The 14,715-nt window shown below is 36.6% G+C and overlaps 1 protein-coding gene across 4 annotated transcripts in view; it reads right to left on the reverse strand.

The window, feature by feature from the left end:
* Positions 1 to 3,125: 3,125 nt before the first annotated feature.
* Positions 3,126 to 14,715, reverse strand: part of LOC129573606 (MOXD1 homolog 2) — a 221,248-nt gene continuing 209,658 nt past the window's right edge. For all 4 annotated transcript variants that reach the window (XM_055454359.1, XM_055454360.1, XM_055454361.1 and 1 more), the window contains 2 exons: positions 7,747 to 7,846; positions 3,126 to 7,226 (listed from right to left, as the gene is read on the reverse strand). In XM_055454359.1, the coding sequence (XP_055310334.1) occupies positions 7,063 to 7,226; positions 7,747 to 7,846 (264 nt within the window). In that variant the 3' untranslated portion in view covers positions 3,126 to 7,062. The remainder of the gene's footprint in view (positions 7,227 to 7,746; positions 7,847 to 14,715) is intronic.

Here is a 14,715-nt window from a genome sequence, read left to right on the forward strand (position 1 = left end):
AGATATCCAGCAAATGATGCTCTAGCGGCATCTATACGGTAGAGTTTGGAAAGGACGACGATAGTCTCCCGTACATTTGAAACATCATTTTGACGTCTCCATTTCCACCATAAAGATTTGCATTTGAGACTTCAAGTCTCAATGCAAAAATAGACGGAGAGAGTGGAGACGCCAAAATGATGCAAAAACAATTTTCCTCCTTTGATTAAATGATTTCGTCACAAGGTTTACCCAAATATTGGAAATGGTATTTGTCAAAAATGGCATTTCAAACGTCATTCATGATTTATGTCAGTGAACTTCCGATAGGGACAAACAGAACTCTGAAAGGTTTCGGATCTGTTGAATATAAGAACATTGTGCTTCACAGCGTTGAAGTTTATCCAGAATGCAATGAGTGAGCGAACAATCGAGCGAGTTAGCGAATGGCCGGTATCTCGTTAGATCTTGATCCGACCACGTTTCATTGTTTCAAGTATACATTATATAAATCGCTTGGTTAATTTTCACCTTTGTGCAACGTATTCCATCTCCTTTATATTCCAAAGGGAGCGCGTGTTTAACCCTCTTAAATTGTAGCAGCAAAACACACAAGTGGAAGTCAAAATCGGCATGATTTCATCATTGCATGAATGTGAAATGCTGGCGTTGCATATATATTTTATTTTATTTTTCTCTCGCCAAAACGACGATGAGCAGGTAGGTATGGGGATAGAGCGCGCGTGTGATTGTACCGCTTATCACTATTGAAGAACATTATTCAACAACAGCATGGGTGATCGCCAAAGCGCTTCGCTGCATTTTACATGAATTAACGGAAATTATTTCCGTTATCATCGAGTTATGCGTTCTCAATAATAAAACCCATGTATGGTTTGAGCAGTACACACACTTTGCATGTGCGACAGAGGCGTATGCCATGCAAATTTAATACTGTCAATTCCAACGCTGAACCACACACACATCTATTTCGATACATAATTCTCGGGTTACCGAGACGTTTCGAATTCCCCTAATCACCTGGCTGGTTAGTTTACTGGAAGCAAGTGATCGTCTATTTGCTTTTGCAGTGTTCATAATTTTTTCTATTCGTTCGAAAAGTCCTTCTCATCGTTACAATTCACAACTGCTAACCATACAGCGAACAGAAAGACAGTAACTAAACAAGCACATTATGTATTTAAATTGCAGGGGGATTTTGTGTGTTTGTTATGGAAAATTGTCTGTAACATCGTCATTGTGACGATGACGATGACAACGACGACAACAACGACGACGACGATGTTCGTTTCGCTCAAATGAAGTGAGTGGATCAAAGCGTTGGTGGTTTGAAGTAAAGTACAAAATGTAAAATTTCCAACCCAAATTTGGCGCTACCGCACATTCTCTGCACTACCAATTGAACAAATCCTTTAATAATTTGGATTCGGTTCTTTTTTTTCGTTTCATTTCACTATCTGTCTCTGTCGCTGTATTTCATTCCGGTGAATTTGCCAGTCCGACAAATGCATATGTGTTCGCTCGCTATATGCATTTGTCTAGTCAATGCTTGTTCATCATTTGTAATGTATAATTGGCCAAAAGAGCGCATCAATTTTTCATTGATGCAACAAAGGTAGAAGGAAAAGAGTGAGACACGATAGAGAGAAAGGACAAAACGAACACCGTACGAACTCAAAACGAACAAACGAACGAACGAGAATTTAATGAAATGTGCACACAATGAAATCGCTTCAACCACCATAATTCATGTTTCCGTTAATAATGCTGCATATGTTGGTTAATTCAATTCAATCGAGTTCAGTTCATTGTCTCAAAATCGTTCATTTGCATGATTAATTTCGCCAGGGTGAAGTGTTTCACCCATTCCAACCTCCTTCCATCACTCTCTCCCTCTCCCTCTCTCTCTCTCCCTCTCCCTCTCCCTCTCCCTCTCCCTCTATCTCTCCCTCTTCCTCTCTCCCTCTTCCTCTCTCCCTCTTCCTCTCTCTCTCTCCCTCTCCCTCTCTCTCTCTCCACTCGTTTTATACACTGCAAAACAATTATTTTGCTCATCGTCATTTTTCCAACGTACATTTTATATGCGGTTTTCAAATAAGAAAGCCACATTTTGTTGGAAATTTGAATCTGAATGCGCATCAAACGGAATAAAATGATGAAGTATGTGCATTAAGACGATGACAACAACGACAACGACATCGACGCTCATTCGTCGCATCAAAACCGGCTTGCATATTTTAGGAGTTACGGTACCATAACCAAAACGTAGCATTTTCATATTTTGGTGAATAATGTGAAATCGCTAAATGACGAAGCCAAAATGCAAATACAATGGCATACACGGAGAGCGGTGTCGTTCGTCAAAATTTTTACTTGATTTGTCAAACAATCCGGAAAATCCATGCACTTGTACACAATGTATATTCATATATATATATATATATATAGCATGGCATACATCATTTGTCGGCGGGCAATGAATATCGCGCTCGTTCGCGCGTGTTTGTCGCACTGTTTTCTTTCAGCACACATAAAACATGTTCAACGCCCATATATTTATTGAATTGTCGTTGTACAAACGCGCGCACACACTCGCCTTAAACTTTTCCAATGAATTCATGAAAATCGTTGAATCACACATAAACATAAACACACCGACAGCAGTTAGCATTCGATGCAATAAATTCCGAAATTATTTTTGCTTATTTTGGTAAATGAGCAAATTCCAAAATTGCATCGCAATTTGATCTGAATTGCTTTAGGATATGCGATGATTTTGTTGAGAATTGCCATTGTTTTGAGGTAAAGTCGCTAGCAAGAATATGAGTTGAATTGGATTCTTCGGAATTACATGACGCAAATCAGGAAATTATTTCGGTAAAATTTGTTTATAATTTCGTTCTGTCTCTAAACTATTTGAGAATTCATTGATTTGATGCCTCGTGATGCAGTAACCCACCTATTCTCTCTCTCTCTCTCTCTCTCTCTCTCTCTGTCTCTCTATGTGTGTGTACCCCTTAGGATTACTTACCGCAAAGTTTCCTCAATTCTCGAAAATCATTGACGCTGTGATGCAGTACCACATGCTACTATGGAAAATAAGCAAAAGCAAAACAACCGAATAATTTCTCTAGAACAATAAGATAATTTTTATTTCTTCATTTTATAGGTTATAGTCTTATCCCCAAAATGTTGCGAGTTTATCTGCGAACGGGCAGTGTGAATTCATCTTCTTTATCATCATGTCATTTCTAAATGTTGATTCTCTTTCTCGTAAATTTTTCTGTTTTTCACAATGCGGTTGTAATGAAGTTTACTGGCTAAAAATTAGATTAAATAGTATTGTTTTCTTTTATGAAATGTGTCTGCCTGTCTGCTTGTCTATTGGACTTACATTATATTTTCTAATCTGGGATACATTGCTACCAGTAGTTTTCACATCAACTAAAATCAACTAGTTTTACGTTTAGTTTATTTACTTTGTTTTGTTGTTGTTTGTTTTTTCTTCTTTTTTTTTATCAATAAATTTCATGTTATAATAATTTGTTTCTGTATGTATAAATGTATACGTATTGCTTTTCATTATTCATTATTCAGTGCGTGTTCGTCGACTTCTTTTTTTCTCTCTGTTTTATATGTCTGATATATTCTAATCAAATGTCACGGGAGAAATGACCAAATCACTCTCTTTCTCGTGCCATTACATGCATCAGATCCGTTATTTGATTTGTTTGTGATCTAATGATCATTTCAATTTCTTTCACAATATTCTTTGGCTTACTTGGATAAAGCTTACTTAAATACTATTCCTTTCAAGTTTGTTTCCTAGTTTATTCCATCAATATTTTTTACATATTGGCTTCGACTCATCCAATTCCACAATTTAAACATGTGAGACATGTCATGTGTGTGTGATTTTTTTTTTACAGATTTTCAGACAACTTTTTTTCTGTTTATTTGTTTTCACTTTTCCTTTTTCCTTAAATACAAAATGTAACACGTGCAAAAGAGATGCATAAAACATTGTCATCGCTTTTCGTTTGGCTTTCCTAATTTGTTGTTGTTGTTGTTGTTTTCTTCCATTGCTTTATCATATATAGATGGGTGTTGTATGTTTTATCAAAACATTTAAATCAAACAAAATGAGCTCAATATTGTGGTCTCTTTCAGCAAAAATGTTTATACTTAAAATGTTTATACTGTTCATCATTAATTCCAAACACCAATGCGACAATCTGTGTTGGTCAATAAATTAGTTAAATTAAGTTTAGTTTCATTTTCTACATTATTTCTGTGATTTCTATCCTTCTGCTTCTTGTTCATTCATCCTTTGCATGTTTTTCTTTTTCTGTGTCCGGGAAAAGTGTGTTTTCATTCGGAATAAATATATTGATGCATTTGCTTGGCTAGTATACACTATGTGAGCACCGCCTGCCTGTCTGAAACTCTGGACAAAATCATTTGCTTTATTTTTTAGCTACGAACACTAATATGATTTTGCCTAGACTGAACCATCATAAATTCTATACGTATTTCGGCAAAAGGAAATATGCTTCTTGCTTTCCGAATTATACATCATTTGTATAGACATTTATTTCTTTTTGTTTATTAAAAATTGCTGTTAATCCACCTCAATCTGTCCATTTGATTATGATAAACGGAGGAAGAGGGACACATGTTGGAATGCAAAACTAAAATGACAGATGAATACAATGTTTCCCTTGATTCCGGTTTTTTTTTTCTTATTCTTTCACTCATTCTTCAATGGTTTTTCTTTTTTTCCAATTATTCCCTTTCTTGTTTCTTTTTTCTTTATTCTCTTTGTTCATATAAATAGTTTAACGATAAATTTTCAAAAGACTGGACCATTTTCATGCTTTTTATTACAACTTATACATCAAATTGCGATTGTTTATTGGGGGAGGAAAAAAAATTTCAATCGATAAATAATAAAGAACAGGATTGCTTAATCATTAAAACTTTTTGCCACCGAAATGCCAGTCCAATTTTAATGGCAAAATGTGATGGTTTCAAAATACATTCTACACTATTTTGTTATTGTTGTTGTTGCTGATTTTCTTTGTTTACTTACATTGTTTTTGTTTTTCTTTCGAACAGTAAATAATTCTTTCTTTGGGCAATTCACAATTCTCTTGTTTTTTTTTCTTCTTCTTCACAGTATTAGCCTGTCTGTACAACATCGCGCACGCAAACAAACCAGGGAACAATAGAGGTGTATACGTATAAGTTTTTGTCTTCTCTTTTTTTCTTCATGTTTAGCATATCAGAATGGAAATCGAACAACAAAGCTTTTTATTTTAGCGATATTATTGGGTTTCAGAGGGGATGGAAATAAATAATATATGGTGTTGAACGAAAGAGGAGTCGGAAAAGAAGAGTGTGTGCATCATTCGCAACAAGGTTAAAATGCTTGTGTCTAATCACATCGACAAAGATTTTTTTTGCTTAATATATTATTATTGACAAATGCGAACGAGCAATATGAAATTCGTGCCTGATGTGAAAACTGATTTATGACTCGTGGTTTTGTTCATTCTTTTATTTGTACATAGAGAGCAAAGAAACCGTTGATTTTTGTGTGTTTTTTTTTCTTCATTAAAGTGATTAAGTGATTACAGTCAAGCAGCAGGAACTGAAATTAGTGGAAAAAATCCTGATCATACCATCGCGTCATGTTGCTCGTCACATATCACCCGCCCACCCCACCAACGCAACAGGGTAAGAGAATCCTTATTGTGGTCGCGGTGTTAGCGTGTGATCGATTTGCAGTTTGGTTCATTTGTTTGAGTTTTTCTTCGTTCGGTTCTTTTTCCTTGCATATATCGATGATGGCATTTGTGGTGAAGGAGGACTTAAAATTGGATTTATATACATTGATTTCAAGTAGAAATATATTTATTATTGTGTGTAACTGTGTGTTTAGTTTTGGGCAGATTTCTTTGTTCATTTTGTTTTCTTTAATTTGCCAACATTTTAGAAATTGTTTTAAGGCACTCGGAAGCAAATCACATTGCATCGCACTAAACAACATCGAACGAATAATAGTTCGTTTTTCTTTGTTTTTGGTTTTCAACCAAATTTGTTTCGTATGATGCAAAATAATTCGTTCAATCCATCCATTGAATAACCCAGAACCATTCAAATTCTTCTTTATATGTTTTACCAATGCAATTTCAGAGTTGAGAGGATGTGGAACAATGAAATGAGCTATTACCGATTTTTCAGAGTATTGTTGGTGATGCATCTCGTTTCGATTCGTTCGGACCATAGATTCCGAATTGCGAATAGATTTACAGAGGTAAAGGAGTGAGAATGTAGGGGTGTAGGAGAAAAATGGAACTCGCAGTTTATCGGATTTTTTTTTCTTCAAAAGTTAAGATCGAAAAGCAAATTGAAAAAGAAATTTGGAGAGGAGTTGAGAATGGACACTAGAAGCGTTCATTTGCGCGATGTCATATTCCTATGTTTTGATAGTTTCGAGAGCAAGTTGGGTGCTCGATCACTCTCTGTCAATCTGTCTGTCTATATCTGTGTATCAATTACACTGTATACTAGTCTCTCAAGAAACCAAAAGAAAAAAACAGTCATTCTCAGTTTCTATTTTTGAAAATTGGTGCTGTCATTACATTGCTCTGGCGAAATGTACAACTTACAATTTTATGCTCTCTCTATTTTTTTTCTTCTTCTTTGAAATGAGTTAACAATCACTGATGTAGAATAAAAAATTACAAAAGAAAAACTTCGTAATGTCAATGAAAACGTAAAAATCTGTTGGTTATTTACTGCTCTTCTGAATTTCTTCTTCTCAATTATGTAAACCGTGACAACGCTACCTGATTGTTACCCATTGCGCTTGTTTGTTTATTGAATTAGATGCTGTGAAATATGTTGCAAGGTGATTGTAAAAAAAAATTCGCCTTGAATTTATCGATTGAAATTGGTCTCTGTCTCTATCCACGGTGGCAGCTAGCATCTATTTGCAGTGGTTGTCATCAGTGTTGGCGTTGCCGTTGTTGCCATCGGTGTTGCGTTTACATCTCATTAAGTGGCAAATGCCATGATCGATAGCGCCGTTATAAATAGCGCCAGATTCGTTAATGGCGTATTGATCGTACGCGAACCACTTAAGCTCATCGATTCCGCTTCCGAATTGCCATCGTTGGCCGCCACATAATTTTTCCGTGTATCAATCACATTTGTTATCTCTGTAGTCCGAAAATAGAAAATGGAAAGGGAGAAAACGAAAAACACATTTTAATAATTTCATTTCATCATTTTCGACATTTAGCAGTAGAGGTGTAATGGTGTTTGGTGGAGCGGCAGTGGCAGTGGCAGTGTGTCGGGTGGCAAGCGATGGATGCTGGAGCATCCATTGGCCCAACGACCATTGCCATTGCCATTGCATGTTATGAATGGATTGAGCTATATTAATGGCAGAACAGTTTTTATTGATGGCGATTGTTTTGCTGTAGATTATGGTTTTGTTTTGCCACACCATCACTGCATCATCCATTTAGCATAAATGGTGTACTCGGCACTGCTCATTGCTCACAATGAGCTCAAACACACACACACACATGCACAACGAATATAATAATAGTACATGTTGGAGTGGATACATTTTTTCAACATTATACGTCGTGTGCAAATCGATCGAATGGATGATGTAGCCCGTATACCAATAAAGTTTTATTGATGTAAATGTTATGTTGTAATCAATTTTACCTCCAATTTTGTAATTATGTTGAAAATGAACGCAGGTGTCGGCTGGCTGTTGCCAATACTTCGTTAACACTGGGCTGGAACGTTCAATTGATTCGGTGCCCTGTAAGTAAAAAACAACAACAACAAAAATGTTATTTTTGAAAAAGAAAAAAAGAAAAATGATGAGAAGACGAACAAATGAGATATGAGCAGAAAGGGTTCAAAGCAAATTAAAATTGGTGATGCGATGCTAAAGGATATTGGAAAAAAATTATGATTCATGCGCCAATTTCACTACACGATAGCGACGACGATTATAGCAACAACAAAAAAAGCAACGATGAGCGCGCATTGAACAGACACTGGCTACTGTTGGATCGCTACAACAGTATTTCCAGGTTCAAATTTTTCGTCTCCGAAATACACATAGCTCTTGAAGTGAAAATAGGGAAATACGCAGTAAATCAAAGCAACGAGAACACAATGGAAAAAAATACACCCGCACATACACAGCCACACAAACACACCCACACACACACGAATCGACTTGCGATATCGCGTGCAGAAGTGAGAGGAAAGAGGAAGTGATATATCAATAGCAAACAAATACCAGATAAGAACTACCATTATTGCAAGTGGAACTAGTCTAACAAATCCAATCGCCGTTTTCGAGCCAATTCAACATTTATTACAACTTTTATTTTGTCCATTTTGTTTCGGCGCTGCAAATTAACAGCAGCTCATTCGAGACGACTATTATTTGTTGCAGGAGCATCGGTCCATTTCTACAATTATCTATCTCCTTTTCTCGGTTGTTTTCACAATATATGCCCATGTTTGTATTTTCTTACACAATAGCATAGTGGAGTTTGTTGTTTGATAATGCACAGAATGCTGCCGATAGTTTGGCCATGAGTGAAAGCGAAACGCACAAAGCAACCGAAAGGTGCAGCAAACCATCTTCAGTTTCAGAGCACGAGAGAAAGAGGGAGAGCGAGAGAGAGGCGAGGGAAAACAATGGTAAATCTTTGTCAGCTTACAATTGGAAGAAAACGACACCGAAATGATAAATGTAACTGATTCTTTTCATGCCATTTTGTTTTCGACCCGATCGTGCATTGTACACTTCTTTGCTTGTGCACATGAAATATGCGTGTGCTGTGCTATGTGCTCAGTACTGTAAGACCGAAGAACAACCGAAACATAAAAGATGTTTATATAGAAAAATATAGTTAACCACAATAGTTCAGAAGTCTATTTAAAAATGCTTTGATAGAAAAATGCTACAAAGATGCGTTTCAAGCGCAGCACGGCACCACCATCAAGCAGCAATAACGTTCAGTATGTTGCTAGGGGCTAGGAACAAGTTGTGTCATTCGTATGTATTCGCATATATTCATGCGTTCGTGGCTTTGTTATTGTTGTTGTAAACTCACTGCGTTGCGAATGTCTCGTATACACAAGAATTCACGAATATTCGTACGAATTCGTCTCAAGCGCTTGTGTTCCTACCCCCTAGGTATGTTGCTAAACTAGGCAGCAAAAATAAGAGTCAGTCACATTCACTATTCGAATCGCTTGGCATAAATTCATCGTGATAGATGCAAAACGAAACGAAACAATACAAATACAATATTACTTATAAACGGGCTAATCCGGACGTACAAAAATGAGAGCCGTGGCTCGGAGCTGATCTAGTCTCTTCCTCTTCTTCGTTGGCACAAAATTCCAAATACATTTACACAACACAAACAAAGACAGAGACACAAATACCGCTGGCCACCACCATTTACATCCCCTTATGCACATAGCCTCAACTCACTCACACACACGTCACAAAAATAAACTCGATTTCGTATACACATAGCGATAGATAAAGCGAACGAGCGAGAGAGTGAGAGAGAGAGAAAGAAACAAACTAGATAAAATTTTACAGACCATAAAATCCCGTCGTAATAAATCAATGCCAATATTTATCAATATTAAATAGAATTTTGTCTGTACGGTGTTTCAGTTTGCTCATTGTTCGAGCTTGCTCAGGGATCGCTTTCGCTTTACCGTTCATTCATTCGTTGGTTGGCTCGTTTCATTCGCTCTCTCACATACACGGAATAGATAGGTATTCCGTTTCATTGTTCATTCATTCGGTGGCCAAATATTTCGGAGAGCGTCGTTGGAAGTATTATGCATTGTTGTTTGTGCTCACACCGGAGATATTCTATGTAACTCGATGGATGCATCCATGCATATTGCATGCGATGTTTTACTCTCAATTTCCAAGTGGCTTAAAAATAACGCTTAATACGACATTGCGATATCTGAATTATCTACTTTTATTGCTGCAACTATAGAATACCTTGTGCGCGTGTATAAGTGCAAGTGCAAGTCAGCGTGCCCACTATATTGCCATACACACATATATTCACACACATGTGAAAACGAATCACATTATCGCAAATTGATGTTCACCACCATACTACTCCCACACGGATCTCCCTTTCTCTCTTTCTATCACGGATGAGTTCAATTTAAATTGTCACGTCATGGAAATAAGCTTAAATATTCATTGCGAATAAAAAAAACTCTGAGCGAAAAACTTGAGAAAAAACCAACAACGAACACAACAACAACGACAACAAATTCATAAAAACAAAATCTACTTTCAATTACACGACATGCTTTCTTATTTTGACTGCTCGAAACTGCAGCACGCTCGAAAACTTCAACACAGTCCAACCATACACAGTCATTCATACTCGCATTCAAAAGTCCGTTATTATATTTCATCAGTACTTGGGAATTTCGCAAAGTTTTTTTTTTATTCTGGCTGTGCTCTCGTCCATATTTTTGTTTGAGCGTGATGGAAAACTTTTCCGTATTTATACCTTTTACCACGCTTCCCGAGTCAAAATGTCAGTTTATCATTTTTCCGGGCAAAATATTCCATTTTCTGTATCGTCTCGTTTTTTTTCCTCCTCACATTCGATATTCAATGGCTAGCCAATGTTGCTGCTATTTTCTTTCAGTTTAGTTTTTGATAAAGCACATACAACATTCATTGAACATTCATGATTCAAACGAATGACCACATGAAATATTCGGTCGATGTTACACATCATCGGTTTGCGTCAGATAGGGAGCTGCTGCCACAACAACAACAACAGAAACAGCAACAACACGAAAAAAAATGAAATAAAACACATATACAAAAACATAGCGATAAAGAATGAATGAGTGAACGAACGCAGGAAATAAAAACAGCCGCTTCGCGAAAATGCGCTGAAAATCATCACACATAAAAACACACACAGACAGAGTATGGTAGACACAGAAAAAAGTTTTTCAGCTCCATCGCAGTACAAATATCGGAAAACAACAACCACGAACGCAACAAATGAACGGCAATAAAAAGTGGTGATACTTTTCAAAGTTCTCAGCCAAAGTTCGCTACATTATGTGTGTGTGCACAATTTACATTAAAAGAGATAATGGAAAACAGAAATATGGTGAGTGAGTGAGTGAGAAAGAGAGAGAGAGAGAGAGAGAGGTGGTCGCTTTGCGTGTGAGCCTGAAGACGACGTGATTACAAAAGAATGAGCGACATGCAAATGCATTTTTAATGAATAATTGAAAATCGTCAGTTGGACGCATTTCATTCAAAAGTATCTACGATTTTTTCATTTTTTTTTTTAATGAAGTCATATTATTTGTAGTGAATCGGTGAGAGGCTACAAACAACAACGAATTTTCATAAGGAAAAAAAAATGGCAATCACCAAAATGCCCAACCAAAATGTTGTTATATTTGTTTTGGTGGTTTTTTGTTAATCTAGTTCAATGGAAACTATACATGAGAAAAAGTAAGGGGACACACAAAAGCGTGACTGTGTGCAGGTGGTAAAAATGAGTCGGCCAGGTACCAAAAGTGACAATATGTGTCCTCTTCCTCTATCACGATGGTTTCTTTCTATATGATTTGGGCACGTATTTCTAAATTCGTTTCAATGGAATTACACAACGATTTCTGTGACGCTTGTAACAGTCACGTGAAATGGGCTAGACAACGTTGCGTACGCTGGCCTGAACCAGTTACATACTGTCTGGTGTGTACACATTTCCTCCCTCATCCACATCATATATCAGTAACGACACACTCACATACAGCCACACTTTTTACTTTAACTGTCAGTTGCATCATACACAAATTTGCTTGAAATGTTCGCTAGTTTATCCAGTTCAGTTCAGTCCAGTCGTTAAGGTATATGCTAGTGGAAAAGCGTGATTGGTTTTTTTTTCAGCTGTTTTCGTCCAAAAGAGAAATATAACGAATGGGTCCCGCATAATATGCGAAATTTTTTTTTCTCTTCTTTTTTTTGGCCATTGATTATTATGAAAGCTTTCGTTTCCAATTTGCATATCACATTTTGGTCAACGATGGAGGATCACATATCGAACGAAAATTCCAGTTATTCTCGCTCAAATGAATAGGGGAGCAAAAAGCTTACAAAGTTTTCATATCCGATAACGGCATTAGTATTTTATTATGTTCGTCAGCAGTTCGGAATGTATAATAAATAAAGGTTAAAAACACACGCAATGTAGGCATAAAAGTCCTACACGCAGTCACGAAAATATTCATGCGGACGCATTTCCAATTCGATAAACAAAGCGAAATGGAAACATGTGATTTGGATTTACCTTTACGCTCGATTTGACCCGTATATGAACGCCGCCACTGCCGCCAAGAAAATGATTACGACGACAAAAATCTCAGCGCTTGCTCTTTCTCTCTCTCTCTCTCTCTCTCTCTCTCTCTCTCTCTCTCTCTCTTTATCCCTATCCCATCTATCTCGAGACCAACCAATAATCATTGTATGAAACGCACCGGAAAAAAAAATCCCCCAACTTTGACACGTATTCACAGCTGGCACACAATCAACACATACGCATCCGACTAATACATTTGAAATACACAAACCAACAACAACAATAATACGTTTTTATCAATCGTTATCAATCTGATCTTTAGCTTGTGCCGGTTATTCTAATTTTTTTTTTCATCATTGTCGATTGAGGTAAAGACTTCAGTAATTTGTCCACCGACATCGATTAATTACGAAAAACGCGGTTGTACTAACGCGCACACAAAGAGCCAATCAACCACCGTTGCTGCCGCCGCCGCCGCCACATATGCCGAGAGTGAGTGACGCAAATCGAATGTGATTTCGAAGTAAAAATGCCAATTAATTTAGTAAATGGGGCTAATAACAATGGAGGCTCATCGAAAATCCAACACAAATTTTGTGGCACACACAACCTAACCACAATGAATCGATGCCTCGCTTAGCTAAATTATTCAAATTCATATTAAATATTTAGCCAACTTGATTTTTGGGGTTTCAGATTCTTCACTTGACAACATTCCCTCGACAAAGGAGAGTGATTGAATGTGTGCGCACTTTGTGCTGATTTAATGAACAGCGAACGTATGGTTTGTGTGCTCGTTCACTCGCTGGCTGGCTGGCCGGCTCGATTTACGAATGGATATTTTAAAATTATTCAAACACATGAGCACTTGGCGTTCGGCGATTTAATGGCCACAAATTAAAATTACATACACGCGATATTGTCATTCAAAATTGTACGGACTGGTTAATGACGATTGGAGTAATATTGCTCAGACGTTTCGCATTTTATTCCTTTTTTCTCTGTCTGCTCCTTCGTCTTCTCATTCTACTGAAACGAACGAGTACGATGTCATTTTACAATGTTGGAAATTCTCAAGTTATGTGTCTGCTCTGCATTTCAGGCTCCATTTATTTATACGTTCGGTATTTTTAGTCTTTGATTGACTGTTGAACTGCGTCGCATGTGCTATCCATCAGACACATTTGCAGTCGAAAAATGGGATTGGTCACTCTTTCATCGGTCGATTGTTCGTTGATTTCGACGTCTTTATTTGGCAATTCAATTACATATTTATTTCACTCAAAATGGCATACATTCCAATTTCGGACCCAAATAGCACAGCAATCAAAATTTGATGATTTTCCATTGACTTAATATGAATGCTCCATTTGAATTGTAATTTGATTAAAAATGTCGCTCTCAATATCTTTGACATATACATATTATAAAAGCTCGTAATTAGTACGCACATAAAGACTCTTGAGACCAAAAATTACACATTATTTTCCATATAATTTGGAAGTTTATAATCAAATAAGTTTTTTTTGTCGAGGGCGGATGTGGAAATCAAACGAAAGAGCAGATTTATTTATTCGTTAATTTGTAATGTAAAAAGGTTTTCAATGTCTCACTTCACTGTCTTGTTAAAAACATTTCCTATGGCCTGAAAAAAGGCGAATAGAGCAGCAAAAGTTGAATGGCAACAATCACAACCATTCTTGCACTCATGCGAAAATGCTAGCATACGACACACGCACACAGAACGGAATCGGATTCAATTAATGAGCATTTCTTTGGAAAAAGTTTGCGAAACTAACAATTTGAGATTGAGTGGGTTCGTTCGTTCATTTGTTCGTTTGAATCAGGGAATAAAATAAGCGCTATTTAAGCATAAAATCGATAGTCAAGATTTTGTTTCGGTACTCGAAAATTGTATTTTCGGTAAAATCAAATGAATATAATCAAGGCAAAAATAACTGCGATTTTTACACATCGGATCCGCAAAGAGAGAAAGAGAAAGAAGAAAAAACAATCACGATAAATGCAAACAGTTTTAATATTTTGGAGAACAAGTCAGAATTGAAAAAAAACAAGGTGCCTTACATCCGTAAGGTGATCTTTTCTACACTCCCAAAAATATGATTCTAAATGAAAATTAAAAACATGTAATCTAGTAGTTTTTGCATTTCAATATGTATTTTTTCAAAATGTCTCGTGAAAATAAATATTTTTTTGTTGGGAATAATAAAATTCCCGAAGAATTTTCAAAGGAAGAGATGACCCATAAATAACGGTAGATTTC

The sequence above is a fragment of the Sitodiplosis mosellana genome, unplaced genomic scaffold (genome assembly GCF_009176505.1).
Source record: "Sitodiplosis mosellana isolate CC-2019 unplaced genomic scaffold, AAFC_SMos_1.0 Smas_scaffold_6102, whole genome shotgun sequence".
Classification (NCBI taxonomy): Eukaryota; Metazoa; Arthropoda; class Insecta; order Diptera; family Cecidomyiidae; genus Sitodiplosis; species Sitodiplosis mosellana.